The 20,098-nt window shown below is 38.0% G+C and overlaps 3 protein-coding genes across 3 annotated transcripts; all 3 read right to left on the bottom strand.

Moving 5' to 3' along the window:
• Positions 1–9,455: 9,455 nt before the first annotated feature.
• LOC113336308 (polyubiquitin 11-like) lies at positions 9,456–13,107 on the bottom strand. Its single transcript, XM_026582255.1, has 3 exons — positions 12,564–13,107; positions 11,990–12,056; positions 9,456–10,443 (listed from the first exon to the last, which is right to left on the bottom strand). Exons 2-3 carry the CDS (start codon positions 11,999–12,001, stop codon positions 9,760–9,762), a joined length of 696 nt encoding a protein of 231 aa, XP_026438040.1. The 5' UTR covers positions 12,002–12,056; positions 12,564–13,107; the 3' UTR covers positions 9,456–9,759.
• Positions 12,339–12,979, bottom strand: LOC113336294 (DUF724 domain-containing protein 6-like). The gene is made up of 2 exons (XM_026582243.1): positions 12,564–12,979; positions 12,339–12,369 (listed from the first exon to the last, which is right to left on the bottom strand). The coding sequence occupies exons 1-2, from the start codon at positions 12,977–12,979 to the stop codon at positions 12,339–12,341; spliced, it is 447 nt and encodes a 148-aa protein (XP_026438028.1).
• Positions 13,108–13,446: 339 nt separating the features above from the next.
• LOC113336302 (ABC transporter F family member 4-like) lies at positions 13,447–19,662 on the bottom strand. Its single transcript, XM_026582251.1, has 12 exons — positions 19,499–19,662; positions 17,702–19,155; positions 17,566–17,599; positions 17,062–17,141; positions 16,793–16,846; positions 16,493–16,606; positions 16,183–16,263; positions 15,966–16,049; positions 14,732–15,614; positions 14,507–14,616; positions 14,219–14,249; positions 13,447–13,958 (listed from the first exon to the last, which is right to left on the bottom strand). The coding sequence occupies exons 2-12, from the start codon at positions 19,106–19,108 to the stop codon at positions 13,786–13,788; spliced, it is 3,051 nt and encodes a 1,016-aa protein (XP_026438036.1). The 5' UTR covers positions 19,109–19,155; positions 19,499–19,662; the 3' UTR covers positions 13,447–13,785.
• Positions 19,663–20,098: the final 436 nt, after the last annotated feature.

Genomic DNA, 20,098 nt, shown 5'->3' with positions numbered 1-20,098 from the left:
ATTTTCCATCTTTTCCTTTTTGATACACTGGAATTTCGCGTAGCACTAATTCGCCTGGTTGGAATTTAACCCGCTTGTTGTATTCTCGAGCTAGTCTTTTTTGATAATTTTTCATGTGCTGCGATGCGACTTCTCTTACTTCCTCCAAATCATCCAATTTTGTTAAGATCAAGTCCGCACTTAAATTCTTTTCCCAATCTTCTCTCTTTGTGGTAGGGATGATAACTTCTGTTGGTAGCACTGCCTCTACTCCATATGTCAAACAGAAGGGCGACATTCCTGTTGCTTCTCTTCTTGTAGTTCTGTAAGCTCATACTACATTATGTACTTGTTCGCACCATCCTCTGTTGTGCCCTTCTAACTTTTTCTTCAGGTTGTCTGCGATTGTTTTATTTGTAGATTCTACTTGTCCATTACTTTGAGGATACAAAGGAGTAGATTTGGCACTTTGAATTTTGAACGCATTGAGCAGCATTGTTATATTCTCGCCTTCAAACTGCTTCCCATTATCAGACACCAATTGTCAGGAATGCCAACTCTGCATATAATATTTTCAAAAATGAATGTGAAGATGTCTTTATCACGAATATGTCGAAATGCTTTTACTTCTGCGCATTTAGTGAAATAGTATGTTGCGATAATTAGGAATCTTTTTTGCCCCGTTCCTGGTATAAATGGTCCAACAATATCTATTCCCCATTTTTCAAAGAGACACACATTTGTTGATGTATTAAGCATAGCCCCAGGTGCATGTATCTTCTTGCCATGACATTGACATTCTTCGCATCTCCTCGAAACTTGTTTTGCATCTTCATGCATATATGGCCAGTAATAGCCCTGTATTGCTCTATATCCGAGTGATCTTCCTCCACTATAGTTTCCAGCATCGCGATAGTGTAATGCCTTTAGAATTTCGATTTCCTCCTTTCGCGTAAGACATCTGAGCGACGGCCCAAGAAATGATCTTCTATAAAGAACACCATCCCTTAATTCATTATTTGTCGCACGACTCTTTAATTGGTGTGCTTCTAATCTTTTCCTCGAAAATTATCCCTTCTCTAGATAAGAGTGTATCTCAGTTCTCCAATCCTTCTCTTTGCTCACATTTTCTTCTTGTGTATCGTCTATGATCATCACATATATTTGCACTTCGTCACCCTTTTCTATAGATAGTAATAATAGTGTTTGTATTTTTATATCCCTTGCAACCGGATCTACTAACATTGATGTTATGAAAGCCAATGCATCTGCAAGTCTATTATCTTTTCTCCCTATATGTCTCCATCTTATTTTTGGAAATTGCATTGCTAAATCCATAACCAACTTCCTATATTTTTGCAAAGATGGTTCATTAGTACTATATGTGCCTTCTATCTGAAGAATTACCAACTGGGAATCACTAGTTATTCGCGCATCCTCAATCTTCATTTCAATTGCTAATCTTGATGTTTGGACGACTACTTCATATTCAGTTTCATTATTTGTGGATGCGAAGTCCAATCTGAATGAGTAAGCCATTGTCGCTCCTGGTGATGAAATGAATACAATACCAATTCCATTTCCTTCTCCATTGGAGGATCCATCCACCAATATCTCCCATATGTTTGGATTTCGCTAAGTTAATAAATCATTAGGATTTCCATGTTCTTCATCCACCTCCATCATTTCTTCTACATATTCATCTTCTTCTATTGGAAATTCTGCAAGAAACTCTGCGATAACTTGAGACTTTGGTGAAGATAAAATTTCATAACCAATCTCATAGTTTCCTAATTGTGCATTCCACCTCTCTATTCTTCCTGACCTCTTCGAATTCTTCATTGCATTTTCAATTGGTACTCTTGTTAATACTTTAATTTTGTGAGCTTGAAAATAAATGCGAAACTTGAACGATGCATATACCAGTGCGAGAACCAACTTTTCAATTTTTGAATAATTTTCCTCTGCTGAGTTATATGTTTTGCTTATGTAATATATTTTTCTACACCTTCATCTGAACGTAACAGTACTGCACTTAATGCATGAGATGTTGATGCTAGGTATAATAACAGTTCTTCTCTCTGCTTTGCCTTTTTCATAATGGATAAGTTTACCAAATAATCTTTTATACTCTGCAATGCTTTGTCGCACTCAATTGTCCATTCAAATTTGGTCCCCTTCTTTAGTATATTGAAAAAGTTTTTACACTTGTCCGAAGATCTTGCAATAAATCTTCCCAATGATGTTATCAATCCATTTAACTTTTGAACATCTTTGACTGTCGCAGGTGGTGGCATATCTCTAACCTCTTGTACCTTCTTCGGATCAACTTGTATTCCCTCCTTGGATATAATATAGCCTAAGAATTTTCCTGATGATACGCCAATTACACATTTTTCTGGGTTTACTTTAATATTGAATTTTCGCATTTGTTTCAATATTGCTCGCAAATCATCAACATGATCTTTCGCCTCTTTGCTTTTAATTAGCATATCATCTACATAGACTTCTAATGTTTTATGTATCCATTTTTCGAATACTTTCTGCACCATTCTTTGATAAGTCGCACCTGCGTTCTACAATCCAAATGGCATTTTCGTGTAACAATATAAACCTCCTGGTGCGAAAAAAGCAGTGTGTTCTTGATCTTATTCTGCCAAAGGAATTTGATTATAGCCTTTATACCCATCTAACATTGTGACTCTATCATTCCCTGATGCCGACTCCATTTGAGGTATGTCGGGTAAAGGGAAGCTTTCTTTAGGGCACGCTTTGTTTAGATCTGTAAAATCTATGCAAATCCTAATTCCGTTGTTCTTTTTAGGTACCACCACCATATTTGCTATCTACTCTGGATATTTTGCCTCTCATATAATTTCTGCATCTAACATCTTCTGCAATTCTGCTTCTATTTTAGGATGATAATCAGTTGCAATCTTCCTTATCCTTTGCTTGAACGGCTTTACATTCTTCTTAATGTCTAATTTATGACATGCGACAGACGGATCTATTCCTGGCATTTCTTCCATACTCCATGCAAAAATATTATTATATTCTCGCAAAATGTTGATGCAGAATATAATAATATTTTTGGTTTTAATTCTTAATATTTTTGGTTTTTCTTCGGTTCCTATGTTTATTTATTTTTTTGGTTCCGCTGTAGTAAAATTCGCTTTTGGTTCCCCCATAGGTGTTGGTTTCTTAATTTCTTTAATTTGTCCACCTTCCTCCGCTGGTTCTTCGCCTGGTATTCCTTTTCCCTCTTTCGCTCTTATCATGTATATTCGAAACTCCTCTTCTTTCCTTTGTTCTTTTTCTTTTCTCCATCGATCCTTTCGCTTCTTTGCTCGCCCTTCATAATTTTGCACATCTATTTGATTACAAGTATTCGCAACCTTAACATCTCCTCTTATTTCACCTATACCGCTTGGAATTGGGAATCTAATACATTGATGTAATGTTGACGCTACATCCTTTAGTACATGTACCCATGGTCGTCCCAACATCATGTTGTATGGTAACTCAATGTCAACCACACACAATGTTATCTTTGTTTGAACCTCTCCCAGTAATATTCGCATCACGATTTCTCCTTTTGGATTTATAATTGCTCTATTGAATCGATGAACATTATATGATGTAGTTGTCATTTCTGCATCTTCATATCCCATTACTTTGAATGTGAGATAAAATAATACATCAACTGCACTTCCTGTATCTATCAATGTTCTATCAATCGCCCATCCTTCAAATCCCCTCTATTTTGCAATAATTTTTTCTCGCTCAGCTGTGACCGTAATTACCAATGAATCTGTTCGCTGTAAGTTTTCTTCTGGAATTTCATCCGCCGCAAAGGAAATCTTCACCTTTTCCCAATCTTGTAAGGGAAATTCTTTGTCTAACGTCTCTAACTTCTTTCCTTCGTAATTTCTTTTATGAATTCTCCCTGTTACTGCTTCTTGAAAATCTGCCTCATAAATTGATACTCTAGTTATGTTATTACATTGTATATCTCTGCCTCTTCCTTGAATTGGTATGATTCTTGTTATCTTCATGGATCCCTTATGATTCTTCCTTAATTTCCCTAAGAGTTTCAGATCTATTAACAGGAATTATCATCCATCCCTGTTTCTGGCGCCAAAAATGTAGTTGTCATAAATCTGACAATTACATTCCACTATCACTAAATGAGAATATAGGTAATCATCTTCTTATTACATGAAATGTAGATAGAATTACAAGGATTGATTCAACTATTACAATGATCTATTTTCCCTAGGTTTACTTTCTCTCTCTCTTAATTTCTGGACTAAGATTCACACTAGAACCCCCTACAAGTAATGACCTCTCTCCTTTATATAGGATTTTACATAGTGGATGACAACTAAGAAACCCATTATTTTCGGGGGATCACTATGCGACACATTCGCTCATATACAATCGGTCATCCTCGCATAGCATACCCTTTCGCACAGTTCTTCACACTTTACTCGTGACTTTGCTGACATCGTCTGGTGCGTCATCTCAACTTTGTTGTGTGCGATGCTCTTCGCTTAAGTTGTAATCTTCCCTTCGCATGGTTATCAACGTGTGCGATATTTAACTCCTACACATATCAGCATATGTTACTTCGTTACTTTATTAATGATTTCGGTGTATCTTTAAATCGTGGAAGTGTTTTGAGTTGCACTACACCTATCGGTCATTTCCTAACTGGGGGAAAGCAAAGGCAAAAACAAAACCTTAAAAACTACGTTAACAGCTTCTTCTTTTTTAGCTAGATAAGTTCGAACACGGTGCAGTAGACCCCAAACAAAGAATTACTGGTGACTCCTTAAAATTCACCCCCTCACCACCCCTACAAGGGGAGTTCAGTAGAAAAATCTATCCCATCCACTATTACCAGGCAAGTTTCAATACCAGCAAAACAAGAACCACCTTCGGCCAATTGAAAGCTTGAGTTTTTTATGTCCTCTTTAGCCGCAAATTTCTAGGCCACTGCAAAATCCACAAAATAGCAGCTGGAAGCCTCCTCCAAAGCTGTTTCCCTTGATCCGTCAGTCTTGAAATGATTGAGGAAGATCAATTCTTCTCCCAGCAGACCCCAAAAAGTATTTACAAATGCCATGCCCAACACAACACTGAATAAGAAGATGCTCCACTGTTTCGACACTTCAAGAGCAAAACTAACACCATGCTAAGACGCATGCTTCTTCAATACAAAGGTTTGCACATATTTTTCCGACCACCTAGTGGTGTTTTTTTAACATCATTGGAATCATTCCACAAGAAGTACCTGATTACCTTCTCAAAATATTTATCACATGCTTAGGAGCATCTTCCTCTTCCAAGAAGCAAACCAACCTTTACAATTTTTTATTACCCTTTCCTGCTTAGTGGCGGAGTTAGTTTAATCCCCGGGAACTGCCACAATAGTCCATAATCTCAGCAAGACCTTGTCTTCAAACTCCAAGAATGACCATATGATCATCTGAATTGAGCAGTAACAGTGTAATACTAACACCCTAACTATCTAATAAAACGACAAGTAAAAAGTTGTAGGGCAAAAGGTAACTTCATGCTGTAGTGCTGTTTCCATAATGAAGACTCCGACTCTGGATAGCAGTGCTCATCAAGCCCTATTCCCATTCCATAAACCAACTTGGTTTCAAGGGACAGACTGAACCGGCAATGGCCACAGTCCACAACAAATTAAACGTATTAGCAGCGAAGGAAAAGCTAATAATTCTACAGAGGAAGTAAATAACTAATCAGATACATATCAAGTATATGCAAAATTAGCTAATATCCGTCAACTTGTGATCAAGTTCAAGCCTAAAAATTCGTCCATGAAAACGAAATGATTATAATTGAGGTGTAAGGGTCCATTGAATCATCCTTCATTGAGTACAGTGTTGGAAATGATCTAGAAATGCCACTGGTGATTGGAATTGAGGTGCATAAGTCCACTGAATCTAAAACCTTGACATCTTCAAGTGAATGGATCTAGTGAAACTCAGAACCGCACTTCATCCAATTCGTTTTCGTGAGGAACACTAATTTTTCGAAGATCCACAAACGGTATCGTAACAAAACGATTTCCTTGGACTTAATTTTGAGAGGAGATAACATTATGCTAAATGAAGATGATTTTGTCCCCCCATCATGCTATATGTAATTCATAACTCATCCTTATCTGTTTCTTTCTTTCTGGGAAATGTTGGAGGACAAAGATCAAAGAGAGATCTGGAGTCGGCGGATTTAGATGATGAGAGTGTTTGCCCTAAACAAAGAAAGAGAGGTCGTCTTATTATATAGTAAAACCCTAAGGTTGCCCTAGTCTGAAAAGATTTGGCAAACCACTAGTCCAACTTGAGCCCATGTCCATTAGGTATTAAGAAGCAACATTTATTAACAACTTGTTTTCTGAGAATTAAGCAGAAAGAAGCCTTGAATCCAGGTTTTGAAGGAACCAATTTATGGCTACCCTATAGTCTTACGGACCCTGCTTCATTCCTTACTTGAAACGTTGCATCGGAAGCAATTAACTGCCGTAAGGATATGTATATTATCTATTTGAGCCTGCACCATCTAACCTTGACTGCTATCAAATCCAAGTTCCAACTGCATATGCAAGCAAGTATGTCCGCTACAATATTGCAAAGCATGCTCCCTCGTGTAAAAAATCTTATTTTTGTGCACTAAAGGGAAAATTGAGTCGATTTTTACATCACTAGTACTAAAAAACCAAACTTGAGAAAGAAACTAGCCGTTGCCTCTTTTTTGGAAACACTATTAATTGAACCCATCAAAGACTTTAATTTGTGGCCTTTTACCTTCGTCGGAAAACAGAAATGTTAAGTATGTGAATTGTGCTATAATGTTATTCAAAAATTTGCATTATATCCTTTTTCTTTAACGGTCATATGCTAGATGGAGCATTTTGATACATCAATAGACTAATGGAAATCCACACTAGAATTTACGAATGTCACGTAACAAAAATCAATAATGGGAATTAGTGACTTCAGTATAATGGAGTACACAACATGAGACAGGTCTACCTTATTGCAAAAAGCAAACAAGAAACAGCTAATTTTTCACAATGTCAGGGACATGTAATACATTAGTAAGAGTAATAGTCTTTCCCGAAGTCAAGGAGAGATCAATAGTGCCTTGTCCAATCACTTTGCTGTGTAAGTTGTTTGCAGAGACAACTTCGTTTCCTTCGCCAGTAACCGATTCATATGTCTTGTAAAGATGCATGTCTTTACAGATATGGACAGTTGAACCATTGTCGTACCACCATCCACTCTCATTGTTAGAAACGGCGTTGGCGGCTTGCACTACAATAACAAGTTTGTCGTCGACCATATTTGCCTCCTTTTTCTGTCCTTGTTGTTTCTTTTTGAGACGACAATCACGAGCAATATGGTCGGGTTTATCACAGGAGAAGCAAGGCCCCTTCTTCTTACTCTTCTTGTTGGGATGTTGCTTCTTAAACTGAGTATCATTATTAGGTTTCAAAGCATTTGGTGTCTTAGAAAAATATACACTGTTAACCTTAGAATGATCCTAAGTTTGCTGACTATCCTTAATTTCTCGTTTACGAGAGTCCTCTTCTATACGAAGATGACGCTGTAAACCTTCTAAATCATAGTCAGTCTCAGCATGCTTAAGTTTCTTCTTATAACCATTCCAAGAAGGAGGAAGACGAGAAATAATGACTCCGACAATAAAGGCAGAAACAAGTTCAATTCCAGCATCCTTAAGATGATTAAAAATGAGTAAAAGTTCACTGACCTGGGAAATAATTGACTTACTGTCAACCATTTTAAAATCCATGAAGTTGCAAATCAGGAATTTCTTGTTGCTTGCTTCAGAAATCTTGTATTTGTTTTCAAGCGTAGTCCATAATTCCTTTGCAGACGAAATACTTCGATGGGCATTGTAAACACTAGTTCCCAGGGCGTTCAAGATATGACCACGACACATAAAATCATCTTCCTGGCGCTTCTTTCTTCTGGCCTTCAAATCATCAGTGACTTTGTCTGATGGTGCAGGAATTTCATCCAAACCGTCTTCAAGTATGTACCACAACTTGATGGTGATCAGGAAAAATTTCACAGTCTCTTGCCAACGAGTAAAATTATCACCATCAAAACGTTCCAATCGAGTTAGGGTTTGGTTCATCACTTGCAGAGATTGAGAAGTTACATTCGAATTTGAAGATTCACCCTCCATTGTCAGAAACTTATTGTCTAAAACTGTTGGAAATTTTGGGTTAAACAAGAGGATGAAAACAGAAACAGAAAATGGTGTACCCCTGACTTCAAGGCTCTTTCGATTCTTTTAGACAATAATTCGACCTTTCCCAATAAATTTGGCGAGTACAAACGGTCTCTCGAATTATGCCTTCAGGATTCAATGAAGCCCTAACACCGTAATCGAATTCAAGGATTGTACTTCCTTGACCCGACCAAGAATCACACTGCATAAGGTTCTGATGATGCTTTTTAGAGAAGAAGAAAACAGATTGTTTTTGATGTATTGGAATGGGAGAACATCTTCGCTACTTATAGTGATATTCATGCCCGTTGGTAGTGTCGTTTCATCACCAACAGACGCTTCCAAAAGCCATTAATGGTGGCTTATGGGAAGAGACGCGTCTGTTCAATTTTGAATGGAAACTTCTAGGTTTTACAAAGTAAAACCAGAAAAAAGAATTCCAACATATACCATCATCTTTCCCTTATACATAATAAGAAATCGCATATCTTTATAGTTTATTGGTCTTTCTCTTCGCGATCTACTTGTAATTAATGTCCTTCTCAGATTTTTATAAGCGAACATGTAATCACTGTTTTGATTCGAATGAATTGAAATATGTTGATTGTCCAAAAAAAAAAAATTACGGGTCCATGACATTATAAGATAATAGGAAAAATTTAGTACAGACACAGATCATTTCTCGTAAAAAAAAAAGAATTGAAACCATCAAAGCAATTCATAGGTGTTACGACGCACTATGGAATTTTTATGGGCATTAATTGTATTGACATGGATTGTGCTAGAAAACGTAAATGTGTTGTCACCAGCAAAAAAAAATGTGCTAGTCTCGGCTATTGCATGTGATCATAAATTAGTTTTATTAATTTTTTAGGCATTAATTTTTTTTGACGTGGATTGTGCTAATCGTGGCTACTGCATGCGATCGATTTGCTGATCTCTAATCAAAACCAAAAAAATATGTCAAAAGTCGAAACCAAAGATTATAGAAGAATGATGATTAAGCTTTAAGGGTAAGAATGGAAATTCGCCAACTTAATAGTTTAGATTAGACTATTACAGTTCCAGTAAAATGTCTTTAAAAGTCTAAGAAAATTTAATGTGTTTATCCTCTGCACCTATGCATAGGATAACATTTGCTATTATTTTTTTTTGCGTCCATTGCTGAAAAGCTGAAAAATCCGTAATGATTATGACCTGAGTCAAAGGTGCTTGCTACTAGAAAGTAACATCACATACATAATTCGAAGTACTGTCATGTAGATTTTTACCACAGGAATTTGGGTGTCTAATTAAACACTTTAAAAATTACTTCCAAAAAAGAGGAACTATAAAAACTCACCAAGCACTGAACATACCCTACTTCAATTCATGCAAGCCAAGAACAGGCCAACGTTCAAAAAAGCTTACATAAAACTAAAACTGAACTCTATTTATTCAAGCATTAAATGTGCAAACAACTAAACCATCACCAAGTTAACAAGAGGATTTCTAGTTACCACCACGGAGACGAAGAACAAGGTGAAGAGTAGACTCCTTCTGAATATTATAATCAGCCAGAGTACGACCATCCTCGAGCTGCTTTCCTGCAAAAATCAACCTTTGCTGATCTGGAGGTATACCCTCCTTGTCCCGGATCTTAGCCTTGACATTGTCAATAGTATCAGAGTTGTCCACCTCCAAAGTGATGGTTTTCCCAGTCAGGGTCTTCACAAAGATCTGCATACCACCCCTAAGACGTAGAACCAGGTGGAGGGTGGATTCCTTCTGAATGTTGTAATCGGCAAGGGTACGACCATCTTCTAACTGCTTACCAGCAAAGATTAAACGTTGCTGATCTGGGGGTATACCCTCCTTGTCCTGGATCTTAGCCTTGACATTGTCGATCGTGTCGGAGCTTTCAACCTCCAAAGTGATGGTCTTGCCAGTTAGAGTCTTAACAAAGATCTGCATACCACCTCGAAGACGAAGGACAAGATGAAGAGTAGACTCTTTCTGAATGTTATAATCGGCAAGGGTGCGACCGTCCTCCAACTGCTTACCGGCAAAAATCAGCCTCTGCTGGTCTGGTGGGATGCCTTCCTTATCTTGAATCTTAGCCTTGACATTATCTATCGTGTCAGAGCTCTCAACCTCAAGGGTGATTGTCTTCCCGGTTAGAGTTTTCACAAAGATCTGCATATCCAAAGATCGCTGTAGAATTTTAAAGTTCTTTTACAAGAGAAAAAGATACGATAAGAAAGAACCCAGAGGGGATATGTATGTGTCATAGAAGAGCTCAAGGAGCCTCTATTTATAGTGTAAGCGAAGGGTTGTAATCCCAGCCGAGAACCGGAAACCGCCTTGGATGGAATGTTCTGGAAGCAAGATGTGTAAAAGGAATGTAGTTGCGTTTCGGTTTAGTCTTCCTTTTCTGGAAGGTTCTCGACGCGGTTAACATTGGTTTCGAAAAGTAATCGAACCTTCTAGAAAAAGCCCACCTACTTTCTATTCCTGAGGGGGGCATCAGGACTCTTAGGGTACGCGTAAGTTGGTGGGGGTGCGGTGGTGGTTAGTGGTTGTTTTATAAGGCACGATGGATATGGTTCATGAGGCACGGGAGATAGCCCGGTTAGTGCTGTTGTTGCCTTTCAGCTATTCGGCCACTCTGCCTCTCTACCCCCATGGTGTGCCAATAGGAGAGCACGCCTGTATAGTGGTACTAATGTAAATAACTTGACACTCAAATGTCAATTACTAATTCATCTTTTTCTCTAGCTTTGTTTCATCAAAATTGAGTCCTTCTGTCAACTATTAATTCATCTTTTCTCCTAAATGAATGTTTTCATGCTAATAAATTCCCCTCATGAAGATGCAAATTCTAAGGCTCATGCCTAAATCATGTGAGACTTGAATTACTTTACAAAACTTAAAACTGGCTAAAACAAAAGGGCCAGGCATGGCGCCGTAAGTAAGAAACTCCTTCTCCCCAGACTCAGCGGCAGGATGAGTCAGGCACTTTGGGGATAAAGCATGGCCAGACCAAGCGCAAGGTCTAGCTTGCTGCACCGGCCAGTCCAAGTGCACTTTCAGAATTCATGGAGAAAATAAAGCACAACTGATACTGTTAGAAATTAACCAGTGTGACTGCAACAGGCATATCAAAGAGGCTATATCAATATGGTTGGGAGTTATCCCCAATTCCCCATGATCTTTATGCCTCTCTATCTACTCCGCTTAAAATCTCAACTACCCAGCGACCAATTTACTCATGCATACCCACATCATTCAATTCAGCATGTACGGTGCAGTGCACTATCAGGTTAATAAACACACTACCATTCTTCAGAGAAATAATAAAGACACAGTTTCACAGAAACTCTCCATTTTGGTTCACTTCGAAACCTATGCTCTCTAGGATGAGAAATTCATGACTGTTATGACTGTTCAAGAAATAACAAGAGAATAAGAGAAAAGCGAATGCACTTAAATTAGACTACTAATGTTATTACTAGTAAACCTGTAATCGATGTTCCAACAACAAAAAACCAGAGAAAAGATTTTAACATAATACTACTTACTCATCATCCTCTACTCCTCTAAATTCATGTCATATGTCTCTTTCAACTATTCTGGCGTTGCATACATAGTGAAGAACAAAATGGTAAAATCTCCTTTCTACATTATAATTATTAAGTAATTAGCAGACTGACTAATCTCATCCCAATTCCTACTTACTTACATCTTCCTTCATCTCTTCTTAATCCCCATTAACCACAAGCACAACCATCAGCAACCGGGTTCAAGACCTGAAACACAACATTGCAGTACTAGTGCATTAGATTTGGATCGAATTGTTTGTAGAAATTGGTTCAAATACACATCAATTAAGACTTTATAATTTCTAACAAGACATGGAGACATCGAAAAACTATGAATCTACTGTTCAGTTTTCAATATAGGAACAAACCCACCACAGAATTAGACCAGCAGATTATATAATATACAGATTTAACTAGTCTAACATGAAAAATCTTGAAAAGGGTTTCCAAAAAGGGGTACAAATTTGAGATTTAGGGCCAAAATCCTTATCAATCAGCACCTGTTTTATGAACCAGGAACCTGGAGATTACCATTTATATTACAGAACCAAAAAAAACCCAAATTGCAGGATCTATTAATGAACATAACAACAGGCGAAGAAACCCATGAAAGACCAAAAAATTTAGGAGAAACACAAATCACAAATCCAAAAATGAAACCCTAGAAGACAAAATTGATATGAAAAACAAAGAAGAAGAAGAAATGAGACTCACCATTTGTGATTAGTAACAGACCATTTCCCCTTTTCAAACTCCTGATGAATCCTTAATTTATCGGCAGGGTAAGCAATTTCATCTCTAGAACTTTCAAAATAAACATAATACATTGAATCATCAAGAACAGCACTGACTCTCCCAACCCACCACCCATCATTATCATAAGCATCAACTTTATCAAGAAGTGAATACTCAGATAACTTAACCTCAGGCGGAAATGGTCTCACATTCTTCACATCAACAATTTCTCTCAACAGCTTTTTCTCATCTTCTTCTTGACATAGCGTTTCATACTCGACCCACAGCTCATTTGTTGGTGCTAGTTTCGCTAAGATTGTTGCTGAATAGTATGATCCAACAAAACCCTCTTCTTTTGAAGATATCTCTACTCTATCTCCTCTTTTAAAATCCATTTTTTTTCTTCTTGATTTCTCGATTACTTTTTTCTTTCAGGTTTGTTTTATGGGAAGAAACGAACCCTAAATGACAGAATATTGGGGAGTAGATGACAACAGAGAAGTCAAAGAAACGCAAACAGAAAGACAAGTGGTTTGGTTTGGTTTGTGTGTAGAAGTTGAAAGTACTTCAAAATAGGAATTTCTTTATGAAGGGTATTATTGTAAACCTACTCAGATGCCCGTTTGCAAAAAGAAGGGTAAAGCTAAGCAGCTGATAGTTGTTTTGAAGCGGAGGGTCATTAAAAGATTTGATTACTATTTACCAGAAACTTCTTGCCAAGGCTGGCACTTGCTATGAAATGGCAAAAGAAGCACTTGTGCACTGTGGCTGAGCTGCACTTGGTTGGCAATAAAATGGCCAAGGCCAACCAGAGCAACTATTTGCAGTATCCAAGCAGAATGACAAATACTACTAGCTCATAGCACACGAATCTAAACATTTTGCAGTTCTAAAAGATAGCAAAAAATAGGGTCAGTTAGATACAAAAAGAAATAGTTACAGATCTATATAACATCATATCGACTGCCCTTTATGCAGATTGAGCAGTCTCAACATTTTTCACTAATTCCTAGCTTTCACTAATACTAGTAACATGTTTCCATTCTGCAAGGTGAAACCAAAAAAACAAAACCCATACTGTTCTGAATTTCCCTAAGCCAGACTGGGTACAGTGTGTGTGATCACTTAACTAATATAACACAGATAAGAAACAGAATAAATACATCCCTTCTTCTGCTGGAGTTAGAATTGATCCAGCTGATCAAGTTTTCATCCTTTTCGCAGCAGGTTTAGGAGCATCTTCCTTGTCGGATACGTCGTCATCTTCGTCTTCAGTTTCTTCTTCCTCCTCGTCAGCTAGTTTAGACAACTCTTCCTTGGTTATACGTTTTAGTACATCCTTCCTAGATGTAAAATCCATATCGTAATGCATGGCTGAAAAAACACATCAAGTAGATTCTCAGCAACTACAAAGCGAAACATATCAGGTAGGTTTTCAGTAGTAAAGTTTGATTGATTACAACTCTATTACAACACTAGATGTAAGCAGATGCAAATAGCTTTTCCAGTTAGAGAATGATTCAGTACAGATGAGCCAGAAAATACATTATAATATGCCAAGGCAACGTCCAACTTATCGCCTTTAATATGAAAGTAAAGTTATCAAGAAGGATATACAAAGATAGTGCACATACCAAGTTTCTTGACAATGTCCGTGAATGTTGCCTGGAAAGAAAGAACAAAATGGATTAGTCTTGTACTACTTCAACATTACATAACCAAAGGAATTGGTTTTTAACCGTTGCCGAGTGCACCCAGATGAACTAATGTGAGAGGGAAAGTCTTGAGGGGTCAAAAGGTAATTCATAGTACACTAGACTTCCCAAATTAAACAAGAAGAAACTACACCACTTAGAAAGGGAAGCCATAACACCATTCGCCTGCACAAGACAGTCTTGAAACTATAACATTTCTGGACTTACCGTGTTAAAATCAACTTCATCCAGAATTTGAACTATAGTGCAGCGTAATTCATCTTCAGAGGGATTTAAACCCTTATCCTGTTCTTCTTTCCCTTTCACCAACTTTTTACCTTTACAAAGAACAGAAAAACAATAACAAGACATATATGTCAACCTCTACCTGCTAAAAGATTGCAATTTATAACGAAAGAGATTACACAAACAAGAAATGCCATGAATGTTTACCAGCTTTCTCTTTGCTTGTCGTCACATTGGTGGCAGATCTCGAAGGAGTTGAACGCTTCCTTTTAGCTGTTTCCACATCCTTTTCCTTCCTCGAGGAGGCCACTGGAGTTCGCGTGCGACTGCTTTCAACCTTAGAGTGCTTGGATGTTGATTGGCTAGAGTGCTTCTTAGGTGAACTGACGGTAGTTACATTTTTAGGTGCCGGGGTTTTCTTTGATTCAGATTTTCGAGAAGCTTCTTTCTTCCCTGATGACTTCACTGAAGCTTGCTTAGGCTCTTCCGCTTCTTCTTCAGAATCGTTGTCCTGGTGCTTGCTTTGAGAAGGCTGAGCAACCTTAGTTGGCGGGGTTTTCTTCGATTCAGATTTTCGAGAAGCTTCTTTCTTCCCTGATGACTTTACAGAAGCTTGCTTAGGCTCTTCCGCTTCTTCTTCTGAATCATCATCCTCGTGCTTGCTTTGAGAATGCCCGACAACCTTGGTTGTCGAGGTTTTCTTCGATTCAGATTTTCGAGAAGCTTCTTTCTTCGCCGATGATTTCACTGAACCTTGCTTAGGCTTTTCCGCTTCTTCTTCTGAATCATTGTCCGCATCCTTGCTTTTAGAATGCTCAGTTCCCTTAAGTGTTGTTGGGGTTTTCTTTGATGCAGATTTTCTAGTAGCTTCTTTCTTCTCAGATGATTTGACTGAACCTTGTGTAGGCTCTTCCACCTCTTCTTTCAAGTCATTGTCCTCATCCTTGCTTTGAGAATGCTCAGCGACCTCGTAGTCAGATGCATCAGGAACCCCATTCTCATTTTCTCTGTCTTCTTCAGAATCTTCTTCTTTTTCATGTGAACTCTTCTTCTCCTCATCTTTAACAGTATCAACGGTCTTTCTTCTTTTCTACAGGATACAAAGAAACCCAACAACAGATATTAAACACAAATGCTTCAGCTTTCGACAATCATATTAATAACCAGTATTAGGTAACTTGGTTTTCAATTGCCCACAATAAACAATTTTGTCGTGTAATATGCCAAATATAGTTATCCAGACATTTAATTTCTGAACCCAAATTAAAAAAATAACAAGAGAAACTGCTGCAACATATATATATATATATATATATATACATGCAACCATTGTAAACGGCACATACCAGTTCTGCCCAATTATTCAATAACAGATTCATGTAAAAATAAATCTGAATCCAAGCACAACAATCATGGTTTTCACCGATAACAGAAGGCTTACTCTTGCTGACCGCTTTGCGGTTGTGCTCCCAGATACTGGTATTAATGAGTCGGAACCCCTTTTACGCTTTATAGCTGAACTTAACTAATAAAACACGAGCAAATGAAACACGCATGAGAGTGAAAGAATCAGAAGTACATATGAGAATGCTACAATCAAAAACAATCACATCCCATGCAACATAATCTGAAAGAGAACTCAAGGCAAGTGGACAGACCTGCTCTTCTTCTTCTGGTACAACATCAGTTGCTGCACACGGAGCTGCTAAAAAGTTCAGTAGTTCTGTCACTAATTCATCCTGCATTTGAAAGCATCATGGCAGTCGCAATTAGTGCTTGCCTCAAACTTTAAAGCATATGCAACGGAAAGTACGCTTCTTTATTTATTTTTTCCTGATGGAACGCTAAATTTATTTACTTTCTTCAGAACTATAACAACTCCTGAATCGGTTACTGAATACTGCTCAGAAAGATTTAACACTATAAACATAACAAGAAACCAATATGCGCAGTGGTAAAAGAACAGACCTTTCTGGTTCTTGTTCTTTTTGGGGCTTGTATGTCAAGCACGTCACAAAACTCCAAAAGTTTCTCCACAACACATTTATCAAGCTTCTCTTTGATCTTGCTTCTGTGCTTTTCCTGTGACAAGCAAACTTAAATGTTATAAATTCCAAAAGCTGTGTTTGGGTTGAACCATTAAAATTAGCGAATAAAAAGCAGTAAGACGTTATATATAGACAAGTTCTCTGCATCTAGCAATCCGGAAAACACATAGATTAGGAATAAGAAAAGAGATCAGAAAACCACTAGAACTTATCATTTTACCTCATTTTCATGCCATGGAAAGCCAGAGAACTCGGAAAGGTTACTCTTGAAAGCCTGAAAAGAAGGATCCAAAGTCAACCTCAAAAAAGTTTGCCTTTCTCTGTCCAAAATACAGAAAGCTGTACATTCTTCAGAGCACAAATACTATATACACCCAAAAGTTTGACAAAGTTTATTATCAAAACTCAGAAGCTGAATATGGATAGCAAATTAAATTGAGATGCCAGTAGCGGGATAAAGCGAAGAGCGTTAAATGAAGAAGATATTACCTTCATATGCCTCCCGAAGAGCACTAAATGAAGCGCTTTGAATGTCTCATCAGCCTTTGGTTTGTTCAGCTGGTTGGCCACTAAGAAATTACGAAGAAAAATGAAAAAAAGACATCAATGTCTGAAAATTCAAGTCTACGCATCCATGACGACCTATAATATTGAAATGACATACCACAACCCAAGGGCAGGTCCAAGGTCAGTATACAAAAATAAAGTACAATTAAGTGTATGAATGAGACCACAAAGCACTGACACAAACAGATTATAAGCTCTATCACTGTGGCATTACAAAAATAAGAATGAGCTGAATGCACACAATCATGTGATGCTTTAAACACAAACATTTCAAGGAGATATTAACATGGTTTTGGACTTTATTGTGTGTAAGAGTCAAGTAGGAAGATAGATAAAACACAGAACAAGAAAGCTTTAGAACACCATCTTCATGCAAAAGAAATGTTGACAAATGAAACTGACATTAAATATAACTTAGAACCATACCGTTCGGTATATCTTTTAGTGCTGTCCCACGGCCCTACAGTTTCCAATATAGCACACCGACAAGTCTCATTAATACGTTCCAAATTCAGAGAGCGGGTACACAAAAGAAAAAGTGGAAAACTAGAGCAACGCATACCTTTTCAACCCGAAATTTCCTAATTGGCTCGGGTTCAACAGTGGCAACGAGCCTCTCAACAGACTTCCGCTCACGTACAGGACGGTCAGTAGAAAAGGCGACCGGTGTCACTGGTTCCTTGGTCTTTTTCTCACCCACCTCTAGTTTCTCCGCTTCGGCTTTCCCTCCACTTCGCTTTTCTCGTACACGCTTCTTTGGTTGTTTCACCTCCTCAGCTACTTTTGGATTTTCTTCCTCGTTATTGCTTACCTCAGCCTTTTTGCCAGCCTTCTCACTTTCCTTCTCTTCTAATGTGGCATTTTCTTTGACAGGAGCCACAACTTGAGTTGCTTCTCCCTGTTCTTCCTTTTCACTTTTTTCTTCCACGGCATCATTTTCTCCGTCGGACTTTGTTGTTTTAGCTGCTTCAACCTGTTCCACTTCTTTGCCTTTTTCTTCCATTATCTGTGCTTCTGCATCAGCCTTTATAACTTCAGATGTTTGGTCATGTTTTTCTTCTTTACTGTTATCTTCTGTTTCATCATTTCGTTCATCAGGTTTCACGGCTTGTTCTTGTTCTACTTGCTCCCTTTTTTCTTCCTTGTCATTTTCTTCGTCGACCTTCGGTATCTCAGATGTTTTTTCCTGCTTTTCATCTTTACTGTCATCTACTTTTTTATCAGTGTCTCCATCTTTTAGAGCTTGTATCTGTTCATCGTCTTTGTTCTTTTCCTCCTCATCATCTCTTTTTTCATCAAGCTTTGATGCTTCAGCATTTTCTTCCTCTTCCTCTTCTTTACTACTCTGTGGCGTTTTATCAATTTTTTCGTCTTTCACAGGTTGTATCTGGTCTGCTTCTTTAACCTTTTCCTCCTCCTTATCAGTTTCTTCGACGACTTTCAAAACGTCGGCTGTTTTATCCTGTCCTTCTTGTTTACTTTCATCTCCTGTCACATCAGTTTTTTCCTCAGCCTTGACATCTTGTTTTTCCTCGTCTTCTTTCCCCTTTTCCTCCTCCTTTGCATCACTCCCCCCATCAGCCGCCTCCACAACTTGCTTCTCTACCTCTACTTCTTCTTCTCTATTCTCTTCTTTCTTATCATCTTCTTCTACATCTTTAACACACTCTTTCTCCTCATTCTCAACCTTACCGTCATCTTCCAAATCCTTCATCTCCCCTTCGTCTTTCTTCGTATCCTCAGTCTGCCCACTTCCATTTCCAGACTCCTCAACAGCTTCAGAAACTGCAGTCGCCTTGTCATCACCCGCAGTCACACCCTCCTCTTCTTTCTCCTCCTCCTCATATTTAACCACCACCGTATCTTCACCAACTATCTCTTTCTTTTCAATCACACCTTCGTCCGCCTTCTCAGCCTGACCAATTCCATTCCCAGGCACCTCAACAGTCACTGTCTCTCCTTCCCCCATAACTAATCACAACCTAAAAAACCTTGAGCAAACCCGAAAATTGTCGCCTGCAAGTACACAAAACAACATTGCTAAGTACTTAATAACTGTAGTCAAACAATTTAAGCTGAACCCTAAATCTAAGATCTACTTTCTCTAACCTAATTGCATGCTTAAAAACCCAACCTTCACATGAACAAAAACTGCAGGTTTCACAAATCTAAAGCAAAAACGAACCAAAAGTTGACATAATTGAAGATAACAACAACCCCCCACAGTCCAAAATGAGTATTCGAGATCAGATTTGGAAACCCTAGATCAAAATTTATGATAATATTCCACAAAAAATGTACACATGGATACAGAAATTGAAGTCAAATCTGACAAATCTGAAGAGAAAATCTTACTTACATAGAAATTTTGGAGCTTGATGTGATTCGAAATTCGGGAATTTTTTGGAAAGAAATCGTCTTGGTTTTGCTCTCACTCTCAGTTGATGGTAAGAAAAGGGGGTTTTGGTTTTTAGTTTCCCTCCTCCTTTCCACTAGTTGTCTCGCGGAGTTACCCGAATGACCTATCTGTTTATTTAAGGCCCTTGTTTGGTGCACATAGCTAAAAGTGTTTAGGGCAATTTCTATTTCTATGGGAGCTGTTTTTATCTACAAATTCATGTGGATGAAAGTATTCTACTACGGTGAAAAAGGAAAACAATGGCACAAAATCACCCGGAACAAATCTCAAAACAGCTGAATTGCGTACTGAGTCACTTTTTGAAATAATTACACAAGGGGCGGGAGAAAATACAGAGAAAACTTCTTATGTGTGAGAATATCTTTGGGGGAATTCATCAGGTTGTTAGATAAATAAAAAAGGATGTGGTAATTATATAATTACCCTTATTCTGACTGTCTTTCACAAATACTCTTGACATCTATAATAATACCCCTTCGGATCCAAAAGAGATTATTAATCCCAGATTCACCCTCCCCACATCTATTTCATTTTCAATTT

The sequence above is a fragment of the Papaver somniferum genome, unplaced genomic scaffold, assembly GCF_003573695.1.
Source record: "Papaver somniferum cultivar HN1 unplaced genomic scaffold, ASM357369v1 unplaced-scaffold_152, whole genome shotgun sequence".
Taxonomy (NCBI): Eukaryota; Viridiplantae; Streptophyta; class Magnoliopsida; order Ranunculales; family Papaveraceae; genus Papaver; species Papaver somniferum.
Note: the sequence above shows the minus strand (reverse complement) of the source record. Positions and strands in the feature narration are given on the sequence as shown.